Source organism: Cimex lectularius, unplaced genomic scaffold, assembly GCF_000648675.2.
Source record: "Cimex lectularius strain Harlan isolate CLEC.00 unplaced genomic scaffold, Clec_2.1 scaffold210, whole genome shotgun sequence".
Classification (NCBI taxonomy): domain Eukaryota; kingdom Metazoa; phylum Arthropoda; class Insecta; order Hemiptera; family Cimicidae; genus Cimex; species Cimex lectularius.
In genome coordinates this window covers 795,845-816,193 of record NW_019392884.1, presented here as the reverse complement: position 1 = coordinate 816,193, position 20,349 = coordinate 795,845, and the positions used below count along the sequence as shown (strand labels likewise).

The window sequence follows — 20,349 nt, the reverse complement described above, 5'->3', positions numbered from 1 at the left end:
CCAAACGACTGTATTAAATCCCAAAGGAAAAAATTATAACAATTTACAATTTAGTATAATATATCGAAAAAATTTTGAATCGAAAATCATGACGAGTCGTCATTGTCGACCTCTCTTTTGTGATTAAAAACACGAACAGCATTAATTATTTTTGCGAAAAACCTAACAAACCAAATTACGCCCCTTTTATCTCGTGTAAAGTTCCGCCCAGATCGAAATGAAGCCTGGAACTTTATAATTAACCTTGTCAATGGTTTTGACGAAATCGACAATCACGGGTGAAAATCCTGAGGCGGTTAAAAATCCTCTGAGCCTATTAAAGCCGAAAAATTCACCTTTAAATCAACACCGAATGAACAATTCGTAAAACGAACTTGAAGTTCCAGATTATGTGCCAATTATTTCTAAATTCTGTGATGTTCCAATTCATCTTGACTACTTTCATCGAACCTCCATGACCTAAAACTCTAACGTCAAGTATGCTCAGATTTACCATGTTTTGATGTTGTTAACGCATACTATGTTTTGTATATATTGTATATATTTTGTTTTTAAAAATAATTAGTATAAGTTACATGTAATTATTGTTGTTAAGTGTGAATTTTGTGATCTGTACGTCGCGCATCTAAAAGGCCGTGAAGTGACGGGTTTTGTTGTGGAGACTCGCTTGACGACGAGGCCCAGAGACGCTCTTCTTCGCTACTCGCACGTGTTCGAGGCAGTCCCGCAACCCGTAAATTTGTGTAAGACTTTGTGTACGAGTTACATGCGCAATTTATTCGCGACCGTTTCTTCTTTTGTGCGTGTCGATCTCCTCCGCATTTGTTTTGTGACTCGCCGCTCCACTCGCTGACCTCACCNAGAGCTATGCGCTGCTCTGTTACTGGTTCGAACAATTAAATTTCTATCTAACTTCTTTGACAGAATCAACGTAAGAAAGATTTACTTGTTTTCGGATTCAATGACAGTGTTATCGTGGAGCCGTCTACCGCTCCATCGCATGAAGACCTTCGTAGCAAACCGCATCAGTATTATTCAAGAACTATCTAATGATTATTCATGGTTTCACGTGGCATCTGCAAACAACGCCGCAGATGTTGCCTCACGGGGTGAATCGCCATCCAACCTCGTACACCTCGATTCATGGTGGCTCGGACCCAGTTGGATTAGGCTCCCTATTAACGACTGGCCAATCAAATCGTTGGACGTTGTGGTTGGAGAGGATTTACCTGAGATAAAATCAGAAACTGTTTTACTTAGTTTAGATAAGTACCCATCACCATTCATTGAATTGATAGATAGATCATCCTCATACAGTAAATTGATCAGAATCATGGCATATGTCATACGTATCACACATAACTGCAGAGTCCCTGCTGATGAAAGAGAATACAGTTTTCTTGAACTGTCAGAACTACGTAACGCCTCCACCTGTCTTTATGTCGCGGTACAGAAAGAAATAACAACAAAAATTCACTCCGATTTGAAATCACTCGCTCCATTTATAGATTCAAAGGGAGTTCTTAGGGTGGGCGGTCGTCTAACTAACGCACCGCTGTCCGACGAGACTAAATAGAAGAGAGAGAGAGAAGAAGAGAGAAAAAGAGAGAGAGAGGGAGAGAGCAAAAGAGAGAGAGATAGATACAGAGAGGAGAATAGAATAAAATAGAAGAGAGAGAGGGTGAGAGGGTGAGAGAGAGAGAGAGAGAGAGAGAGTTAGGAGAGTGAGTAAGTGAGAGAGAGAGAGAGAGAGAGAGAGAAGGAAAGAAGATAGAGAAGAGAGAGAAAGAGAGAGAGAGAGAGAGAAAGGAGAGAAAGAGAATAAAAGGGAAAGAAAAAGATACAGATAAAGACAGAGATAAGAATAGAATAAAATAGAAGAGAGAGAGAGAAGGAGAGAGAAAAAGAGAGAGAGAGGGAGAGAGCAAAAGAGAGAGAGATAGATACAGAGAGGAGAATAGAATAAAATAGAAGAGAGAGAGGGCGAGAGGGTGAGAGAGAGTGAGAGAGAGAGAGAGAGAGAGAGAGAGAGAGATTAGGAGAGTGAGTGAGTGAGAGAGAGAGAGAGAGAGTGAGAAGGAGGGAGAGAGATTTGATTTTGATGTTATTATTTTAATTTTACAAGCAAAATTAGGAGAAAATGTATCCTTGTCTCGATCTTTTTCCTTATTTTTTTCTCTCTCTCTCTTCTATTCTTTTCTCCACATTTTTCACTAATTTCTTTATCTCTCTCCATCTTTGTTCCTTTTTCTAATTCACCCTCTCATTCGATCTTTTTTAATTTCTCTCTCTCTCTCTCTCTTTCTTCTATCCTTTTCTCGATCTTTTCCTTATTCTTTCTCTCTCCACTATTCTTTTCTTCATATTTTTTAAATTATTTCCTTATCTCCCTCTCCATCTTTGTTCCTTTTTGTAATTCACCCCCTCATTCTAACTTTTTTTTCTCTATCTCTTTTTCTTCTATCCTTTTCTCAAGGACATTTCTTACATTTAACGAGGTACATTGAAATTATACCATGTTATCGTTTTCAGAAATAATTTGTACAAACCAAAAGTAAAATTCTTTACATAATTATGTCTTTATAGTTATCAATTAAATAAAATTAAACTCTATCTTAAAAACATAAAATTCTCTACAAATTGAAAAAGAGAACAATTAACTTCTTACAATTACCAGGAAATCATCAAGAAAACTTATATACATATTAGGTAGAAAATTATATACATAGAGGAAACAAAAATAAATAAAACTGAATTGCAAAAATTCTTACCACGAAAAGTGTGATTAATAATTAGTATAATGTATTTTTATTAACTTTTTATTCATAAAAAACCAAGATAATTGTTGTTGTTGGGCTTCAAGCTTATAAAATGTAATATGTTTTCTAAAGTGCAATATGTTTAATTAATTAGGTGGAAAATACGTGAGAGATATTTTTTAGGTCTTTTTATACGAATATTTGAATTTATACGTTTTTACAGAGTTGGAAAGTTCGTTTTAAAATTGAAAACTTTTTGGAATAAATAAAGTTTTATATGATTGTTTTCTGCATAATGGATTTCCAAGCATCATATTTAAACGTGTAGTTTTAAAATTTAATAATTTGTACAAACCAAAAGTAAAATTGTTTACATAAGAATTCAATCGTGACTTATGTATGAGTTTAAAATTACTTTTAATTTTTATGATTTTGCAGATAAACAGTATGTAATATGTGGAAGCGTGAAAACATTATACAATCTCAAGATAATTCTGAACAATATTTTAATAAAAGTGAGAATAAACATTCAGAGACTGATAGAATAATATAAAAGAGAGAGAGAGAGAGAGAGAGAGAGAGAGAGAGAGAGAGAGAGAGAGACAGACAGACAGACAGACAGACCCACAGACAGAGTCAGAGAGAAGAATACAAGTAAAAAAAGAGAACGAGAGAGAGTGAGAGAGTGAGAGAGAGAACAAGCGAGAGAGAAAGAGAGAAGATTAGAAGGGAGAGGGACAGAGAAAGAAAGAGAGAGAGTGCGAGAGACGAGAAAGAGAGAGACTCATATGAGTGAAAAAAAACAGGCAAGCTAGAGTAGGCAAACCCAGTAACACAATCAATATAGATCAGTTCAAAAAGTTTAAATACACTTTAAGACCAACCAAAGTTTATTTGAGGGAGAGAGAGAGAGAGAGAGAGGGGGGGGGAGAAAGAGAGGGAGAGAGATGAAAATAAAGCGAAAGGGAAAGATAGTCTTGTTTCAATGCACGTTTTCCTGTTTGGCATTGATAAAAAGAAATCCATTCGAATGGAAACCCTTTGAAAAGAAAAAATTTTTTTTTAAAATCTCGTTTTCCCACTGGGCCTTCAGTTTTCCCAAGTTTGACTTTTCTTTTTGACAAGCGTCAATGGGCGTACGCGTGAATCAAGATCAACTATGATTGCGGAAAAGCAAGAATAAATAATTTACTGTTTTCCATTTAAAAAGAGCTCACTGCCGCCAGACCTTGCATAAATTTTACTTTATAATCAGTTAGAAATATTTTTGTAAGAAAATAAGAAAAAAATTATGTTTTGTTGTTCCTTGGTTTGGTTAAATTAAATGTTGATGGGGATTTGAAAAGTTAAAATAATTCTTTGACTATAGAATAAATTATAACACATTCATTTTCGTGTATTGATAACGATGTATTGCTTCGATCTTCGTCATTCCGCGTTGTTTGCGGAATGTCAATGTTGTTGATTTTGCGCGGGCGTCGCTGTAAGTTTACAGCTGTGACATTGTCGACTGATTGTCGGTTTAATCAGAAACCCATGGCATTTCGCGTAGGAAGTAGCTTTGTATTTTGTTTTACTGTTCTCTTTGAAATCTACTGATTCGATTGGGATCCTAACCAAACTGGTTGTATGGTGTTAGGGAGTTTTGATTTAAATTAAGTGAGTTGTTCTGCTGAGGGACGGTTTTTGCAGTGTTCCAAAGCAGTATTTATTTTTTTTCAAGAACAATACGTAGATTTAATTACACATAGCAAATAAATTTAGGATCCAATCTACTCAGCTGTCATACTATTAAGTACTCTAGTATATAATTACTGGATTATATACTATAATATTATTTTCTCGCTTCACCATTTAAAAAAAGGAGTTACTAATTGATATTATGCTGAGAAAAATAAAGCCAAATCAGGTAGGTTGTTATAGAACAAACGACATTGAAAAAAATCGCATTGAAAATTGTAACTTTTGTCCTCGCTTTAAACAAATTAAATGGCTTTGAAAAGATTCTCAAGTACGGTAAAAATTTAGAACTTGATTTTCAATCATAAAGTTATATTCTTTTGAACAAGAAATGAGGGAGTTAAAAAAATTAATTAGAAAAAAATAGATGTTTATTCGAAAAAAAGGATTGAGTAATAAAATAAGCTAAAGAGCTGAGAAAAGCACAATAAGCTAAAAAAATCTCCCTTTCTCTTTCTCTCTCTCTCTCTCTCTCTCTCTCTCTCTCTTTCTCTCTCTATCTATCTATCTATCTATTTATGTATCTATCTATTTATCTCTATGCATCTATCGATATATCTATTTCTAGTTCTATCCATCTGTCATTGTAGCTTTTTCTTTCATTCTTTTTCTACATTCCTTTCTCTGTCTCTCCATCGCTATCAATATATATCTTTCTGGATAAATATTAATTGTGATTGCTTGTTAAATGTAAGAAAGATTCAGGAGAACTCACCTCTCCCTCTCTCTCTCTCTCTCTCTCTCTCTCTCTCTCTCTNCCATATATATATATATATCTTTCTATCTATCTAACTCTATCCATCTGTCACTGTGATTAAAAAATATTGTGTATCCAGCCCACAAATATATTCATGGTTCAAAATTGTAAGATTCTTTGTGGTTCTTCCTGTTTTTCAGTTTTTCTGAAACATCTCTCAATGTGGTTCTCGCATTATGTATTATTTATCAATTACAAACATCCACGTGAATCGAGAAAATGACCATGGGGGTGACGTTTGTATCTACTTATGATACGGGAAATTTCGGTACGTTCAATAAAATCTCGTAATTCCCGCAGAAACAGCTTACGTCAAATCTAAGTTGATCTCAAGTTGAAAGTAGGCTTAAAGGAAAATAAATGAATTTAACGATTATTTACTCTAAAAGTTGTTTCTGATTGTTCAAAGTTTATGAGCTAGTTCTCCACTGGGAACGAGGTTAGTGTAAATTAGTTTGTTTTATCCAATGTCGGGTTTCCGAGTGGATTGTGCAGAAGCAATTATCTCTGAGTGTCGCCTTTCCCTGTAATAAATAATAAATAAACTGAATAAATGAACATTTCACACAAATCATCAAACGAGAAGGTTATAACCAATCAAATTTTATTTATATTTGCTGTATCGACTGTTTCATGTTTTTCTCTTTAACAATATATTATTATATTGTTATTATTTCACAATGGCGAAATAAAGTTTAATTTACACGAATAATCTAAATTTAGATATAAACTGCTGGATTATGGTGGTATGGGTCGAACAAAGCAGCCGCTAGTTTAAAATGAACAGGATGGGGATTAAGTTTAATACTCAAATTATGTTCAATTCGAATAGTTCCGGATTAATAAGGATTGAGGATTTTACAAACTGACTGAAAGGAATCTGTACTTCGACCCCGAGTCCATTTCACCCAAATGCCCAGTAAATGTGTAAGGTGGAAAATTAGATCATTGACTTTGTAATCTTTGGTGTAATTTGTAATACCAGTTTCACGTCTTTTCAGTCGAGTGCCTCGTACCAGTGTAATTGGTAACAATCGCAGGTAATAAACCCGTGGAAGGTAGAATCGGATTGCGCACATTTGTAGAAGGGGGTAAAGGCGGACCTGACAAGAATTTACATCATATATAATTTATTCTATGGGCACACAAAAAAATGGGACCTGCGAATGTGGAATTACCGAGTCGGATTAAACAATTTTCGGTCGTAATAGGTCGAAAACAATTAAACAATCTGCCGAAGAACGCCTTAAAAAATTTTCTAGACAAGATGTAAACTATACCAAAGAATTATATTTAAAAATAATAAAAAATTGAAAATAAAAAAAATGGGGAAAAAGAATTAGGTATACATAAAAGAAATAAATCCAAAACAGAAGGAAAACATAACAAAGGAAGACTTTTAACTTACATGTGAACTGGAAATTTTAAACAAAACAGAAGGTAGTAATCATAATTAACGAACTAAGAAATAGGTGGAAAAAAAGAAAACCTTTTTTTCAAATAATTCAAAGTAAAATAATTCAAGACGTACGCCAGAAATTAATTGCATAAAACTTCGTAGCTGTAGCACTAAACACTGCAAGCAAAACTAAATTTTTTAAAAAATTCGTATTTAAGGGCTTTAAAGGGTACTTAAACAAATGCGAATTGCTTTTTTTTCCGAATTTCTTTTCTGACCTACATGAGTTCTATTATTTTTGCACATTTTATGTAACCTGTTTTTTCATAATTTGTTGAAGTCGTGAGGAGCGGTCAAGGATGAGGTAGTTTAGAAAACACCTTTTTCATTTTTTTGCCGACGTTTCGACCTTGTTTCGGGTCATCTTCAGAGCAATCTTGTAATACAACACCAATATGACACCACAAGAATAGCAACACACTTTATGTCCTGTAGATAGGGCAAAAAAATGAAAAAGGTGTTTTTCTAAATTTTTGGTCCTAATAGGTCGAAAACAATTAAACAATTTGCCGAAGAACGCCTTAAAAAATTTTCTATACAAGACGTAAACTATACCAAAGAAATATTTTTAAAAAATGCTAAAAAAAATTGGGAAAAATAAATAGGTATACATAAAAGAAAGAAATCTCTACAAAACAGAAGGAAAACATAATAAAGGTTAGGCTTTTAGTTTAACATGTTAACTGGAAATTTTAAACAAAACAGAAGGCAATAATCGTAATTAACGAACTAAAAAATAGGTGGAAAAAAGAAAACTTTTTTTATTCAAATAATTTAAGACGTATGCCAGAAATTAATTTCATAAAAATTCGTACCTGTAGCACCAAACACTGCGAGCAAAAGTAAATTTTTCACATTTGTTTTCCTCAAAAACCTTTAAGCTCGACCCATGTCAAAACCCATTTTCCAAGACGTAATGGTTAGTTGCGGACGACCATGTTTATTGCAACGTAATATTAATTTGTTGGTGAGATATTGCGAAGCACAAGATAAATTACATATTATAGTTGTTTTACACTCTGACGTACTTCTGAATAAAATTTGCTGGTAATTAATAAGACAACATAATTTTTACAAAATTAGTATATTTTTCGACTTTCAAATGCCACTGATTTCTTGGCACAACCGAAAAAGAAAAAAGAGTTCCGAAAACGGGAAATATAGCTTTCCAATAGGTATAATATAAACATAAAGGAGAGAGAGAATAAAAAATAGGAAAGATGAGATAAAGAGATAAGAGAGATGGAGAGAGAAGATAAAAAATATTGAGAGAGGTAAGGGAAAAAATTAGGAAAAGCACAGAAGAGAGAGAAAAAGAATAAGGAAAAAGATCTAGGAGAGTAAAGAAGAAAATTAGAGACAAATAAAAAAAGATGGGAAAAAGATTAGAAGAGGGGGGAGTGAGAGAGGGAGTGGGAGCTGGAGAGAGAGAGGGAAAGAGAGAGGGAGAGTGAGAAAGGGAGCGTGAGAGAAAGTAAGAGAGAGAGAGAGAGAGAGAGAGAGAAGATTAAAAAGATGGAGAGAGATAACGAAAGAAAAATAGAGGAAAGGACAGTAGAGAGAGAAAAAGTATAGAAGAAAAATAGAGAAAAATAAGAAAAAAGATGGGGAAAATATTAGAAAAGGGAGAGGGGGAAAGAGAGAGTGAGAGAGGGAGCGGAAGCAAGCGAAGGAGTGGGAGAGATAGAATGTGAGAGGGAGAGAGAGGTAGAGAGAGAGAAAGAGAGTGAGAAAGAGAGAGAGAGAGAGTGAGAGAAGAAGAAAGAAAGAAAAAAGTTGGAGGGAGATAAAGAAAAAAAAATTAAGAAACGGACAGAAGAGAGATAAACAATAAGAGAAAAGATCGAGAAAAGTATAGAAGAAAAATAGAGACAAATAAGAAAAAAGATGGGGAAAATATTAAAAGAGGGAAGGAGGGAGAGAGAGAGAGAGAGAGAGAGAGAGAGAGAGAGAGAGAGAGAGGAGAAAGAGAGAGAAATTCTTGATTTATCTGCTAAAATTAAATTAAATTAACTAAATCAGTATTTCACTGTTTTAAAGGAAGCTTAGAACAAACCTGACTTTCTTTCGTCGAGAACAATTTTTTTTAAACTTCTGACTACAAATTTTTTGGAAAATTGAAAATAAATATTTTTCTGAAACACTCACTTACCATAACATTTTTTTTTAAGAATCATAAAATAATATAGAACCCTACAATAATAACATGAACGTGGCATCCATAAATACAGGGAGGGTATGAATTTTTAAGTGGAACATCGCTCAGACAACATACAGGCAAACCCAAAAATGTCAATTTTTGTTTGCTGTACAAATTCGTATTTAAGGGCTTTAAAGGGTGCTTAAACAAATGCGAATTGCTTTTTTTTCAAAATTATTTTCTGATCTACATGACTCATATTATTTTTGAACATTTTATGTAACCAGCCTCGTTTAATATGATCTATTTTTTTTCTTATCCTAGATAAAAATTCGATTGTATTGTTTAGTAATCTTTTGGCGGCCAGTCTTGTACCCCCAAAGACGGGTGGCTCAACGTTTCTAAGAAGTGTGTGTTTGTTGAGTGACACGTTTTTTTATAATTTGTTGAAGTCTCGAGGAGCGGTCAAGAATGAGGTAGTTTAGAAAAACACCTTTTTCATTTTTTTGCCGACGTTTCGACCTTGTTCCGGGTCATCTTCAGGGCAATCTTGTAACACAACACCAATACGACACCACAAGAATAGCACCACACTTTATGTCCTGAAGATACGGCGAAAAAATAAAAAAGGTGTTTTTCTCAACCACCTCATTCTTGACCGCTCTTCACGACTTCAACAAATTGTTTCTAAGAAAAATGGTCGGAATACCAAACTTCACATTAACGATGGTGAGAATTTAAGAATTCAGTTGGATAATTACTTCATTATTTTGATCTAGAACATCTATTGATTAAAGAAATTAACCTACACATTTTTTGCAGCTATTGCGCTTTCAGTTAACCGTTCATGGCTTTTGTAATTTTGTTTGGTACCTGGTAACTACGCACTGAACCAATTTTATGGCTGAAGTCATTCTGCATCGACTTCGTATAAGGTGTTTAAACCGTGACTTGAAATCCACTCAGAAATGTATAATGGACTATTTGTTGTAATGGAGATAAGTGAGTGGGAATCGTTAATGAAACATTGTCACAATCAGCTGACATAACCTAATCGAATAGCTATGACACATTTGGCTAGATGCTCCAGATGGTAAAACCTAATCATTTCTTATTTAAGGCAACCAATGTGCCAAAATAATACAGCATCGGTAACGCTTGGTTAGTTATAGAAAAACATAGCTATTAACATTGCTATTAAATATACAAACTTGACATGGAATTTTTTATAACCTACTATAATAATAACACATGTCAATTTTTAATTTCAAATAAAATCGTTTTGTATTTATTATATTATTTTATTAATTAAACTTTATGTAAGATATTGGTTGAGATAAATTGATTGAGATTGAAAAATGGCCACGGAGAGATAATTCAAAAGGTGGGAGTTGGGATGGGAAGTTGGTGTCCGAGTGGATGGAAGTCACGATAGCTCAAGTGGTAGAGCAGCGGCGTATTGAGCCGAAGGTCGTGGGTTCGAATCCCACTCGTGACACTGACTTTTTTTATCTCAACCAATACCTTGCATTAACTTTAGTTAATTGAAAGAAGTTATTTGGTCAATCGGACTACGAACTCTAATAGATTTAATATTATTTTAGGTTAATTAATTTTAATATTTTATTTTATCAAGTGTTTTTTAAATTGTTTTACCTGAAATGTTGATCGTGTTTGATTGGATTGAGCGCGACGGCCGCGTTACGTCCGGTCGTCGGTTCTTCGTTGTCTTTCGAGTTGTTCGAAGAGCTGGCCATCCAGGTGGATAAGTACTGCTTGACGGACGACTGGAAATGGGGATGGGATAGCCCGTAGACTATCGGGTTGTATATCACCGACATCTAGGATGAAAAAAAAAATTACCAAAAAATCTTTTAAAAGTGACATTTGAGCATTGAATTACATTTGTACAATACAAAGAAAACATTTCTGAAAAATTGAGTGTAAAAACAAATAAATATAGAATCGTTAAAAAAACACCGTTCTTTCACAGCCGATCGCAATTTATGTTGACGGTTTTTACAAGGGATAAAATATTTACATTGAATCAATATTTTTTAACTCGAGAGTCTGTTTTTGCTGTTTCATTTTACCGTAGGCTTCTTTTGAAACATCAAGTGCCTGACGGACGTTCTCATCACAATTTCCATTTATTTTTCAGCGCTTCCACGAGATGCCGAAAACGTCTGATACAATGTTTCACTTAATCTCCACTCTTTAACTTAATATTAATTATATTTTCTTATAAATTTTTCTTTATTATGAATGAATTAATGAACTTCATTAAATGAATATATAATAACAATTTTTACAACATTTATAATAGTTATTTTTCCAAAAATATTATTACTAGTGAAACTAGAAAACTAGAGAATTCATAGGTTAAAATGAAGTATATCTTCACTAAAGCTCTCCGTGGCCGTTTCATTAGTGGCCGAGAATCAAGTAGATTACACGACATTTGAAAAATGGCAAAAAGGAGGGAAAACTCAAAAGGTGGGGGTTGAGATGGGAAGTTAGTGTCCGAGTGGATCGCGGTCAAGTGGTAGTTCAGCGGCGTATCTAGCCGAAGGTCGTGGGTTCGAATCCCGCTCGTGACATTGACTTTTTTTATCTCAACTGAAAACCTTAATTAATTGAAAGATATTATTTGGTCAAGTGGATCACGAAAACTAGTGAAGTTAAAAATAATTCAGGACAAGGAAGTCGGTCTAAACCAGGAGCCTACTTATTTTGGGATTTAGCAAGTATTGAACACTTTTCAGAAAGAGTAAAAAATTCGTCTACAGTCAAATCGGTAGTATTAGGCAGTTAAGAGATGCTAACAAATGACATCTGAAGTTTAAATTTAAAGATTTAAAGTAATTAACAAAACAACTTGGCTTAATTTGATTACTACATATATTTCTCTTAACACCCTGTAAGGTTTTATAACAAACAAAAAATCAGATGAGCTATTTGCACTGTTTAATTTCTATATAATACATCTAGATTTGTAAAAGATATAACCTCCCTCAATGTATTGAATATGAATCAATATAAATATGGAAATACGAGAGACTCCCCAGACGCAGTGCGAAAAATATTAAGGCCTTGGAGACCTACTGTGATAAATGGAATCTTTCAACCATTCACAGTCAAAAACTATGGCGTATTTTTATTGAAATTGTCAATAGAAATAAATATCTGGGATTTTTTTAAATCTAAATCTGGCCGTCAACCTCAAACGCGACATTCATACCGCAAAATATGCGTTTTATCTGTAATAATCTCATTCCTGTTAGCAGAAAATTCAAGTTGATTTTAGCTGTGCTGCTCTATCATATGCCATGTAGTCAGGGTTGGTGCTTTCAACGGCATGATACGAAGCCTTACAACCCTATTTTGTTCGCAAAGTCTTTCTCTTCCCTTTGTTCACCCTTAATAATGCGATTTTTTTTGGAGTCCTAGGTTGACCTCATTTTCTTATACTCATTAAAATTACACGTCTCTTATCTGTACACGATCCTATATCTTTCCGACCACCGGCTTCCTAAACTAACATCGCTAGAGGTTTTTTCAACGTTTTATTACAATCTGTACATAGATATATCTTTAACTATTTATATATTTACATTGAGGTTAGAAAATATATATATATTATNAAAACAATGAATTTATACATAGGTAGAAAATTTTAGATTAAAAAAAAATGAATTTATATGTAATTGTAATATTTATATTTACGAAAAATTTATGGGGTGAATTTAAAGTAATGTAGCTAAACCACATTTTTCTTAAATTTTTATCTTTGTATATACAAGGTATTATTAATCTTTCCACCTTGCCAATCCATCAGCCACGGTTTTTTTTCTTTCTTTTATCAATTTCTTCATCTTTGAAAAAGTAATTGAAAAAGCAATTACACAGCTAAAAAGGATATTAAATGGAGTACGTTTGATGAAATTCGCTGGTATCTTGGTTTGGAAATAGTAGTTTAAAATCAATATAATAAGTTGGCCATTGAACAAAAAATTATTTTTCATAGTTCTGGCTACTAAAAAGATTATTTTACCAACGTTTACAAGTTTAGTATTGATCACATCTTATTGGACATTTAACGCAGCTTTCATTAGTATTAATGGATTTGTTCAAGACCTTTTAGTTTTGGAGTTATCATTGTTTATTTGAAGCAAGATCGTGAAATCTTAAAATGTCAGAAAAAATAGAATAACTCCGAAACTGCTGAGATTCGGACCATAGTTAATTAGTATTGTTTGGTTCCTTTTTGAATGTAGATTTAAATTAAGCAAAGTTTGTAACACGAGTAGCCGAACACCCCTGTATATAAAGTTACATCAGTAAATATAACACAAGACGCAATTCATTGGCGGACTCACATTTTTACAATACAAAAACTACGCAATATTATATAACTTTTCATTAAATATGGCACTTCGTTTTTTTATAAAATGAGAGTAATTCAAAATTTCAAAAAACGCAACAAATTTATAATTTCAGAAATTTTAAATTTAATTAAGATATTTTAAAGGCAAGATTTAATTTAGTTTTTTTTCATGCTACACGTTTATTCTGTATTATGTTCGTTTTTCATTAGCCTTTGTAAAAATATATTCTGTTTATTTCTCTTATAATGTACAAAAACCTCATGCTGTCTAGTACAAGCTTTGTTTTTTTTACAGCTGACAGGGGATTTAGCAATGATTTTTTGATGTAAATTTATATTCAATGTACATTCTTGCAAATCAAGATTTATTAATTATTATTATTTTTTAATTAATTAAGATTTTTAGTTGAGATAAAAACGTCAGTGTCACGAGCGGGATTCGAACCCACGATCTTCGGTTCAATACGCCGCTGCTCTTCCACTTGAGCTATCCTGACTTCGATCCACCCGGACACTAACTTCCCATCTGAACTCCACCTTTTTGAATTTTCCTTCCTTTTTGTCATTTTTCAAATGGCGAGTAATCTATTTGATTCTCGGCGACAAATGAAATGGCACGGAGAGCTTTAGTGCAGGTATATTTAAACTTAATAAATTCACTACTTTCGTGGTCGCTTCACCATTGTCCCATCCCGCTCTTGACACTGACTTTTTTATCTCAACTGAAAACCTTAATTAATTGAAAAATATTAATTGGTCAAACGGATCACGAAACTAGTGAAATTATTACTATTGTTAGGGCAGTTTTAGAATGGGCTTCTCAACCGACGATAACTTATATGATCTGACTGGAATAATAAGCATAAAATTTAATGTCAATAAACGAAATGTGTACGCGTTTTTGTTGATTTTTCCGCCGCCTTTGACAGTAGATGTAAATGCTGTATTTTTCAAAGTGAGTGATCTAAGTATGTCCTAAAAATTATTGCGTTGTAACGACTTTCGCAGGCACAAAATATTGGCAATCTGTCACGAGTTAAACAGGGTGCACCTTAAGACCCTCGCTGTTTGCTTTATTTATAGATTATCTATCGTAGTGTTTGTGCGGTAGAGTTGGAATCAGAAACGTGAAAATTAAACTGTTAATACATGCTGACGATATCGCATTGTTGGCAGAGTCCCTTTTCGTGTTACAAATTTTTTTTAGTAATTTTATAAATGTATTGGGACTACTGGAAACTTTGATTTAATACCTCTAACTCATGTTATAATATTTAAAAACAGTAAACATAATTTTTGACCTTACGAAAAATAGAAATTCAAAAATGAAATTTTATAAATAGTTGAACGTGAATATTTGGGGTTATCATTTACATCACAGTTAAATTTTATAATACATTTGATGGAAAAAAATATAACCAGCCTAATTACACTTTAATAAAACTTTGGGGAAAATATTTTTTAAAACGTAAAATTTTGTGTGTCACAATTAATTTCTGTTGTTATTTTCAGGTTTAAAGCCTGTATATCAAGGAATTCTTTTTTATGACTAATTTATCAAATAATTGGAATGAAATAATCCCTGATTCTCAACGGCATGACACTTGATGTTAAATTGTACTTTCATCGTGTTTAATCGATTTATGTCGTTCGATTAGACCGCGACAGAAATACGTTTTGTGGCCACCCCTTTACATATATCGACAGATTGTTTATCGCTGAATCCGCTCAGATTTTAGTAGAAACTGGTCAAACTGGTCGTAATGTATTTGCCGCCCGACTTGATAAATGCTTTGTGAAACTGGTCTAATTGTATGGTTAAATCGGCCCGATTGTTCGTGATTTTATTCAATTGGAAAAATCGGAAAGGTACAATCCGTATTGTAAAAGAGCGGCTTTTTTTCATAATGGTCTCACTTTCTAAGGACCTGGATTAATGACGTACATTTCCTGTGAGATACAATTTGATTCGGTATAATGCCAAATGGACTGCCATTCTTGACTTAAAAGGTCGGACTTTGCCCTAAAGAAGATCAAGTTGTGATTTCGGTTGGATTAGGCTTAAATCCGCTATCCTAATAACCAAGTGGTCAATATCGTCAAATACTGATTTTATTTTAATTCTGTAATACCCTTAAAAGAAACAAAAATAAATATTTAAAAAAATAAGAATCCATATAGGTTTAGCAGTCGTAATTGACCATGTTAATTTTTTCAATTAATTATTATTTTTTATCTAAGGTCTTGGTTGAAATGAGAAAGTAAGATTAGATTGAAACCTCGAGCGGGATTCGAACCCAAGTCCTTAGATAAAAAGAATAATTAATCGAAATTTTTTATTTATTAAATCTGACGATGCGGGTTTTGGACAATAATACTTTTTTCTCGCAAGAGTAGAATCTAAGTTATAGTATTATTGTTATTATTTATGTTACTATTGTTTTATCTTGTTGTGTTAAGGGAGTTCATATTTATGTCCTGAATTCTTAAAAACAATTTCGTACAACTCCATAATGTCTAAATCTTCCTTGTCTAAATTATTAGGTCATCTCCTCCAACGGACTCACTGGTTATGGTAAAATCACGTGTTTATCGTCAGCCACTGGTAATATATCAATATTTGTCTATTCTTCCTATCTTTGTATGTAGTTGGTGTGCCAGCCTGTTTTCAGGTCCGGCTCATTTAATTTTTGTGTCTGAGGCAAGTCTTAATACAGAACAAGTTCAAAATGGCCTTTTCGACTGATAATAAAATTTATATAGGATAGGATAAAAAAATGTATTAAGAATTGTATGTATTCGGCATGTAGAGAAGGTTTTTCGATGTGTCCCAATTAATGAAAGGTGCCATTCCTTCGGTCCATATACAGAACGTGTAGGAATGCCACTCGATGCAAGAATTGTGCTTGGGCTCGGCAGCGAGTATCTTGGACCCGTTATTTTTATAGTAAACGGTTGTTTGACAGTATTTAATATGTCTCTTTTTTTGCCTATTTGGTCAGCCTTTTGTTTCGTTCTGCACCTTACTGGAGCAAACTGCATACGCATTTAGAGGTTTTGTCGCTGCCTGACTGTCCGTAAATAATCTATGTATATCTGTTCTTAAATTTCTTCTTTATCAACTCCTGTTCACACAATTGGGTTGCATGTGTCTCATTTGGGAAACAGTTGCAAGCTTCTGGTTCTTACCTTCTTTCGCATATCATTTTACAAATGAATCTAAATTTTCGTGTGTCGTGGTAGTAAAAGTTTTGTTATTAAATTAAAATTATTTAGTATAAGTACCAAATTTGTAAAATAATATAAAAACTTTGACAATTTTTGCCATGTTGACGGTTGGATTGGAGAACAACCATTCCGCACGACCGTCGAGACATGCGGGTTTAACATAACCACCTTCACATCGAAAATCGTTTTACAAAAAATAATTTTTTGAAATAATAACTAAGATGAATTCAATTACATTGAAATAACAAAATAAAAAAGATATTGAAATAATAACTAACTTAAAATCATAACTAATAACTAATAAATAAGGTGCTAATAAGCCATTTTTTCAGCTTCAACTTTAGTACATTCTACAGTATGTACTGCGTACCTGTGGTTTTTCACGTGGGTTAGAAGACTGTTTACTCTTTACCTACTATGTCAGCGTGTTCGATTCGTTCTGTACCTTCTTGTCCCACCTTAAGGCAACCTTTGTTCTTGGGGCCACTAGGCAAGTGAGTCATTCGCAGCATGGAGTTAAAAACATAGACATTTAGAGGTTTTGTCGCAGTCTGACTGCCCGTAAATTATCTATGTACATCTGTTCTTAAATTTCTTCCTTATCAACTCCAGTTTACAGCATTGAGTTGTATGTGTCTCATTTGGGATACATTTGCAAGCTGCTGGATCTTACATTCTTTCGCATATAATTTTACAAATGAATCTATATTCACATGTATCGTAGTAGTAAACGGTTTGTTATTAAATTTAAATTATTTAGTGTAAGTACCAAATATGTAAAATAATATAAAAACTTGGATAATTTTTGCTACAGTCCGGCCAGGTTGACGGTTGGATTGTAGAACAACCATTCCGCACGACCGTCGAGACATGCGGGTTTAACATAACCACCTTCATATTTAAAATCTTTCCATAGAAAATAATTTCTTGAAATGATAACTAAGGTGAATTGAATTATATTAAAATAACAAGATAAAAAAGATATTGAAATAATAACTAACTTAAAATCATAACTAACTAAAAACTAATAAATAAGGTACTAATAAACCATTATTCAAAATAAATATCTAATAGAAATCTCACCATAATTCAACGAAACGATTTATTGAAATATTAACGTGAAGTTAAACCAATAATGGATTAATTTAACTTTTGTGAATAAATAATTTAAATTTAACAACTTAGCCTAAAAGGCTTCTTTTTTAAACGAAGTTCGCCTTTTGTCCCTCTTTGTGCGCACCCTTTCTGCGCAAATTAATAAAATATATATTTTTGTTATAGAATCGTCATGTTCAGTATCGTGCTAGATGATCTGAAAATTTACTATCACTTTACTAGAATATATATTTGTTCAAAAATAGTGATTCATATTTTTTACTCTTTTTCTTGATTAATTAACGTTACAAAGTTTGGTTTAAAAAATATGTAAAATTTAATTACTTATCATCTGTATTTAACCATCAGAGGATGTGTAAATGAAGTTCGCCTTGTTTCTCTTTTTGTGAACATCTTTCTGAGGAAATTAATAAAATATATATTTTTGCTATAGAATCGTCATGTTCAATATCGTGCTAGATGATCTGAAAATTTAATATCGCTGCACTTGAAAATATATTTGTTAAAAAATAGTGATTCATATTTCTTACTCTTTTTCATGATTAATTAACGTTACAAAGTCCTATTGAAGGCGAAAGTCCGACGAAAGAACTGAGAGTGTTCTTTCCAATTGTTCACATCCTTGATTTGAAATAATATATAACATCAAATATAAAATTTAATTACTTAACAATAGGAACCATCACAATTACATCTCATTACACGAAAAATGAAATATAAACATGAAAGTGGCAGGAAGAGTCATCCTCAACCGATTGACATTAGGAAGGTTGACACACGGACCTCACTTTTAAGCCAAAGCCCACGAAAGGTAGCTCGGTGCGCTACACCTGTTTAGAGGATGCAATTTCATCGTTCCATATAGAGAGCGTGTAGGAATGCTACCCGATATGAGAATTGTGCTTGAAAACTCAAGGAAGAATTTGGGTCTCTTGTTTCGATTTTTCGAGTAAAACATGTCTTCTTTACTGTATGTCGTACTTTATAAAAATCTCGTTTTGTGTTTTTGTCTTTATTCAGACTGTGAGAGGGCTGATGTCGAAATATTGGGTATCTCATTGACCTTCAATAGATTAGTTATGTAATACAGAGTATGGTGGAGAAATATCAATTACTACTCACTTTTACTGAGTGAATGGTATGTAAATAGGAAATAATGTATATTAAGAGTGAGTGTGTGCATGGGTTCGAATCTGGACGGACAAGACTTCGGACAGCTAACATCCGGAGTTGGTGATTCTAGAGGCCTGCTGGGAATTTATTGTAAATTACAAAAGAATAGTGGTCATAACGCTCAACTCTGTAACCGTGTGTAAGTATACTTGCAAGTGCATATTTGAGATTAATTTCCCATTACAGGATAGCAGATAGCAGTGCAAAAAATCAAAACAAATGACCAATTTTTAAGTATTAAAGCAGAAAATCGTCCTCTTTACTTCCGAATCTCAACCAACGAAGCAGACCTTTCGAAATCCAGACTTTCAATATAAAAAATCAACTATTTCTGTTTCTACCCTTGAAAACGATTTTTATCAAATTTCCTCCGAAGGGCAAATAAGCCCAATTCGTTTTTCTATAGGAGCCACAATAACAAGAACGACAAATGATGAAGTTTTGTCAAGTACGGTGGGCCTGGGTAAAATTCCATAATGCCGTAAAAAAAACCAATAATAAGTTTCACCAAATCACCTTTCGATAATCTCTTTTCCGTAGCAAATATGAATTGGGGAAGAGGTCATCGAAGAATACAATGACATCCTTCCACAAAAGGGATTAAAAAAGTTTTTCTTCTTTTCATACTCCGATAAGAAATTCGACTATTTATTCAATTGTAGATTTCCAGGCTAATATTGCAAATAAAAGTATTTTTTGTAATAATATCGTCAGAGACAATAAAAGTTAATGACCATTGACATTTCCGTTTTTATTTGAATTAGGACAGCTTAAATTTCCAACGATATGGATTACATAATATTTTTAATTTTTTTAACAATATAAAACAAAAAGGTAAGAAACTCTCCGATTAGGTTAATACATATAGGCACACAAAATTACAACAATAAACATGTACTCACACAATTTTCATCTCACATTTTCTACACTCACTCTCTCTCTCTCTCTCTTTCTCTCTCTCTCTCTCCTTCTCTCTCTCTCTCTCCCTCCCTCCCTCTCTCTCTCTCTCTCTCTCTCTCTCTCTCTGGCTCTCCACTCTAATTTTGTGAACCTAAATAAAATTCAGTAATTTCTCCCTTAGAAATTTCTCTTCTTGTCACTATCCAGTTCGTTTTTACTATTTTTCTTAATTTAATTAACTATACTTTTTATCTAAAGTCTTGAATGAGATGAAAAAGTTAGTGTCACGAGCGGGATTCGAACCCATGACCTTGGACTCAATAGCCGTGCTCTACTACTTGAGCTATCGTGACTTCAAGTGGTTAGGGGCCAAAGGTCGTGGGTTCGAATCCCACTCGTGACAATAAGTTTTTCATCTCAATCAAGACCTTATATAAAAATAATAATTAATTGAAATACGTAATTTGGTCAATTAGACCATTAAACATAAATGGTTTACGTACATTATTCATTTGCTACATACCATTCACTCAAATAGATCGGTGGAGCACTCGATATTCCTTGAACACCCTTTGCACACATTCGTTCTAATAAATACATTCACTCTTAAGATGCACAAAAAAACATGCGAGATATATACCAATTCAGTATAGAATAAAACAGCCCTGTTTCTTCCCAAAACGGAACCTT

At 33.2% G+C, this 20,349-nt stretch overlaps 1 protein-coding gene and 1 non-coding gene across 2 annotated transcripts in view; one reads left to right on the top strand and one right to left on the bottom strand.

Annotated features, from left to right (window-relative positions):
• Positions 1-864: 864 nt before the first annotated feature.
• LOC106673984 (rhodopsin, GQ-coupled-like) overlaps positions 865-20,349 on the bottom strand; it is a 48,343-nt gene continuing 28,858 nt past the window's right edge. Inside the window, exons 6-7 of the mRNA XM_024229046.1 lie at positions 10,512-10,696; positions 865-1,229 (exon numbers count right to left, since the gene is read on the bottom strand). Of these exons, the coding sequence (XP_024084814.1) occupies positions 1,226-1,229; positions 10,512-10,696 (189 nt within the window). The 3' untranslated portion in view covers positions 865-1,225. The remainder of the gene's footprint in view (positions 1,230-10,511; positions 10,697-20,349) is intronic.
• Positions 10,281-10,353, top strand: Trnan-auu. The gene has a single exon. It is a non-coding gene; the product is annotated as a tRNA-Asn (tRNA).